This window comes from Lathyrus oleraceus, chromosome 1 (genome assembly GCF_024323335.1).
Source record: "Lathyrus oleraceus cultivar Zhongwan6 chromosome 1, CAAS_Psat_ZW6_1.0, whole genome shotgun sequence".
NCBI classification, from domain to species: domain Eukaryota; kingdom Viridiplantae; phylum Streptophyta; class Magnoliopsida; order Fabales; family Fabaceae; genus Lathyrus; species Lathyrus oleraceus.
In genome coordinates, this window is record NC_066579.1 from 409,006,770 (window position 1) to 409,011,399 (window position 4,630).

Consider the following 4,630-nt stretch of genomic DNA (forward strand, 5'->3'; position numbering starts at 1 on the left):
GTGTATTTACATAAATTTTTGCATTTTTAGGCTTAAAAAGTGCAGTGTCCGCAGGCTTTCCACGCTCCACCCTCACTTTTTTGCGGGACGGGTCTAAGTTTTAGGCCCACATCCTCAACTATGACCGTCCCGCCCCGCCCCGTTTTTTTGTGGGCTTTTGCGGGGCGGGCCTAAACGGGGCGGGCATGCCCGTTTGCCACCCCTACTGGGAGGAGCATAATGTAAATTTTATTTTATTCATATTACTCTTTCAGTCAAAGAGTCTAAATTATATTTGTGTACTAGGTTATAGACATTGTTGAGCAGGTCGTTAGCTTGGCTTGTAGATGTTAGATGATTTGCAACATCTCATGCCCGAGAATCAACGGTTGCGGAGGAAGTTGCCTCGAGGTCTGACCTTGAAGTGGTTATTGAAAAGATTGGAAAATCGTAGTGACTTGGAATATTCCTTGGTCGATTGTAGAAAGGATTGGATTTTGTAGAGGAGGAATATAGAGAGAAGTCACTAGAACAGGATCATCATCGACTATAGAAGGAAGTTAATTCTGCCTCGTGTGATCACGAGCATTGATCATTGCAGCGGACACATGGGAGGCATTGCATTGAGAGGCTGATCGAGTAGCTTTCGTTGTTGTCATGGTTTCACGAGTTTTATCGATGATTCAAACAGGAAGGAAATCAAATGTTTTCTAAATTGCGGTGAAAAGACATTGGTTTCTCGTGAAAATTTGCGGGAATTAACTGTTAGATTTCCATAGATGGCGCCACTATTCCTTCAAGAACCATAAATAGTTGATAACAAAGTGAAATAAGGTTCAAGTGCGGTGGAGTAAGTTTCTGATGCGGTGGAGCGAAATGGACATGCAAAGTTAGCACTCCAACGCTCAAATCAGTGAATGATCAAGAAGTAGTTTGAGTGTGATAATGATTATAATACCTAACAATGCTCCCTAACTTTATTCAGAGTAGCACAATGCTCCCTAACTTTATCCTTCTCCCAAGCAAAAAGGCACCCGTGCCACCTCCAACCACCACCGTCAAAACTCCATCCAAACCCATACATCTTAGCCACTGAAAAATTAATGTTTACCATTAACTTAAACAACCTACTAAACCTGTCACCATCTTAGATGATACATAAAATATGCTAGAAAATCTTTTAGTATTCATTATTTTATTTACACGGTAGATCAAACATTTAATTCACATAATAATTTAGATACAGGTAGAATTTTTTTAAAAACATTTTGTTTGGTATTGAAAAGCTTAAATCTATACATAGAACAACTGCATCTATATTTCTTCTTTGGACTGTGGAATAACTTGTCTGCTTAAGGTCTCAGAAACCAGAATGTTGACAATATGAGCCTAGACATTTGCACAATATTTTCTGGATGATGATAGAAACATTGAAAAATCTTCAAATTCAACTGGTAGAGTTGGTGACAAAAGTGATTCTTGTATTGCAAGCAACCTCCCAATTCTCAATAGAAAGACAAGAAATCCAATGCTATAACCAATGCTCTTTTGTGAGGGATTCACTTTATCAATTCTGAGCTTGAAATGCCTTAAGTTCTAGCTTTGTAGTGAGATCGGTCTCGAAGAATGATCTGAATCAGAAATCCCTTTTTGTTCTTCGCTGCGCTTTCTCTTTAACTCACCTTCAACCGCGAGTTTTGCTGAATCCGCCATCTCTGCATTCCTCAATGCCAAATCTGTTGCTGCTTTTATTTCTTCAATTGCTTTACGATTAGCTTCAACTTTTTTCTCAACTTCGTTTCTTCTCGTGTTGATCGCTTCGACCTGAGCCATTGCAGTCGTTTCCGTCCTCTCAATCAAATCTTCTGATTCCTTAATCTTACCGCTCAAGGCAGCAAATTCGGCAACTGTCAATATGATCTTACCACTCGTATCTGAAACCGAGACTCTACCTTGTGAGTCAGATAACAACTTCATTTCCGCAACAGCTCTTTTCTCTTCTGCTTTTGCTTCTTCAGCCTGTTTCAATAAAAGCTCTAGTTTCCTTTCTATTTCCTCGGACAAAGCTTTGGATTTCGCGATTTCTTGTGACAGTTCCTGAGTTTTTATTCTCATCTCTTCTTCTTCTTTTCTTGCATTCTCCGTCTCGAACGATAACTGCTTGATTTTCATTTCTGTCTCACGACAGTGTCTCTCATTAGATTCTTTGCTCTCAAAAGAATCTTCTTCTTCTTTGCTACTTTGTAGTGAACCGGTTAGGTTCGCGGCAAGTGCTTCTGATGCTTTTTCTTTCTCCCTAAGCTCATCTTGTTCTTTCTTCACTTGTTCTAATTCCGTCTTTAGCGAATCCACTATGTTTCTCAGTAAAGTTTCTTCTTCAGAAATTTCCTGTAATGTCTTTGTGGCTTCTTTGATCTCCAAAGTTATTAACTCAACAGAATCCATCTCAGAATCATGAAACTCTTTCATTTTCTCTTGAAGAACTTGAATCTCATCGCTCGCCTCCACGAGTTTCGCCTCGAGGCTTTGCGTGTCTTCAGCATCATACTCGTTCCTTATTTCCATCAGTTTCTTCTCAATTTCTTCCTTTGAAGCTTTGTACGAGTTTAACTTTTCTTCTTTCTCTCCAACCGCTTTTATCTGTTCTTCTTGTGCTTGCGCAGTTGCTAGCTTGAATTGTTCAGTTGATGCTTTCATGGTTGCAATTTCCTTTGAGAGTTCATTGATCTTCTCCGAGTTCAACTTCGCTGAACGCTGCGCTTCGCCTGCTGCCTGAAACGCAGCCAACTTCGCCTCCAAAGCAGCATCGAAATCTTGTCTGATCTTGTTGAGTTCTTGCTTGGAAGCATCAAGTTCTTTAACAGTTGTAGTGTACTCTTTTCTTGCATGCTCTAGTTCTTGTTTCCAAGCTTCGTATCCTATCGCTTTTTGCGATAACGCTTTTTCAAGTTCTTTGGCTTGATTCCTTACAACCTCGCTTTCTTCTATAGCAGATTGTTTTGATTCTCTCACATTGTTGAGTTTCTTTGTCAATTCTAGAAGGGTCACATTGGCCTTATCGAGCTCGGAAAGCGCTTTGATTTTTGTATTTTCAGCGCTTTCGAGCTGTTTCTTTATTTTGTTCAATTCTCTTTGAGCCAACATAAGCTGAGTCTCCTTTTCCAATACATTCTGTCAATCAAACAAATAATCACATTGTTATAAAAATCACAAAATCACTTAATCACGTTTAATCGCTAAATCATGTAAACTTGAAAAACTTCTCATATTGTGCGTGTGTCATGTATTAAGACGCTCTTTGCATAAACAACTTAATTAAGCATTTACAACTTAAGCGCTTTCTATGCAAATGCTTATACATAAACTATTTCTATAAGGTTTAAAAAGAAATCATCTACAACTGCAATTCTGATCACAATAATAAAGATCGCATCTGATATCAAAATCTCGATTCCTAATACAAAAACGATGATGTTTACCTCTGAAGATCTTCTCTTGATAGAATTACGTTTGTCCTTGTTGACACAAACTTCACCAAACAAACTAACAGCAGCTTTGACAGATTGAAACGGTGCTCGCGTGTCGATCTCCCTCTCCCCAACCGGAGAACCTGTATCCTTCGGAGAAGTTTCTCGGGTACGGAAACTCATTATATGTATATTTTTTGTTACTTTCAAAATTTATATCTCTGCAAGATAAATAGCAATGAGCATTGTTAACATAAATCTTGTTACACAAGATTCTATAATTGCATGACATAACATGTTACCTATGATAAAATAAAATATATGTTTACCTTAATGTATGTATGATGCTACAAGAAAATTCTTTTGATGAGATAGATTTAAGAATATTTTTGCAAAGGTGTTGGAATTCAAAAGAACCAAGATGAAGAATTTGATTCCTTTTAATTTGAACTTTTATTTACCCTTTTGAGACCGTTGAAAAACAAAGAAAACAGGCTAAAATATGGTTGGTTAAATTTGATTTGATGTAAAATATAATAGAAAATATGCTATTTGTAGGTTGAGAAGTGTATAGAGCTTTGTGGCTGTTTTAACAATAAATGCCAACCTCACAGTGTTGTAATAAAAAAAACTCTTCCATATCTGTATTTGGAAAACAGTATAATGGAAGATTCCATAGTAAATATAACTTGACAAGATTTTTAGAACAATTTTAACAAACGGTTAGTTGGTATAGTATGTTGTCATGTCATAAAATCACATGCATTTGACACAACTGTGAGTTTCTGTTAGTTAGTAGCTCTTTTTCTACGGAGAAATAAATAAATTTAAATGATTTTGTAATGCGGTTGATATGATATATCATTATTAAATTGTTACAACTCTCCATATATATTAGGATTCCAAAAATGGGATGTGACCTAATTTTGATTAAAGCTTCTAGATCTAGATCCATGATTATTATTAATACAATTAATTGTGTTCAATAAGGTTAAGGTTTGATCATGTCATCATAACAACTACTCATTTAATGATATAAACCTATAACCACCAAAGAGGTATTGGTCTTAACATAGCATCATTTTTAGACACAAGTATTAAGAAAAGGAGAGGTCTTAAGATCCAAGGTGAGGTTGTGCTTTCCAAGTACCAATACTACATGTTTTTTTCTTTGTAAAAGGAAA

At 36.7% G+C, this 4,630-nt stretch overlaps 1 protein-coding gene across 1 annotated transcript; it reads right to left on the reverse strand.

Moving 5' to 3' along the window:
- Positions 1-1,145: 1,145 nt before the first annotated feature.
- Positions 1,146-4,223, reverse strand: LOC127076337 (WEB family protein At1g12150). Its single transcript, XM_051017961.1, has 3 exons — positions 3,776-4,223; positions 3,459-3,667; positions 1,146-3,150 (listed from the first exon to the last, which is right to left on the reverse strand). Exons 2-3 carry the CDS (start codon positions 3,627-3,629, stop codon positions 1,576-1,578), a joined length of 1,746 nt encoding a protein of 581 aa, XP_050873918.1. The 5' UTR covers positions 3,630-3,667; positions 3,776-4,223; the 3' UTR covers positions 1,146-1,575.
- Positions 4,224-4,630: the final 407 nt, after the last annotated feature.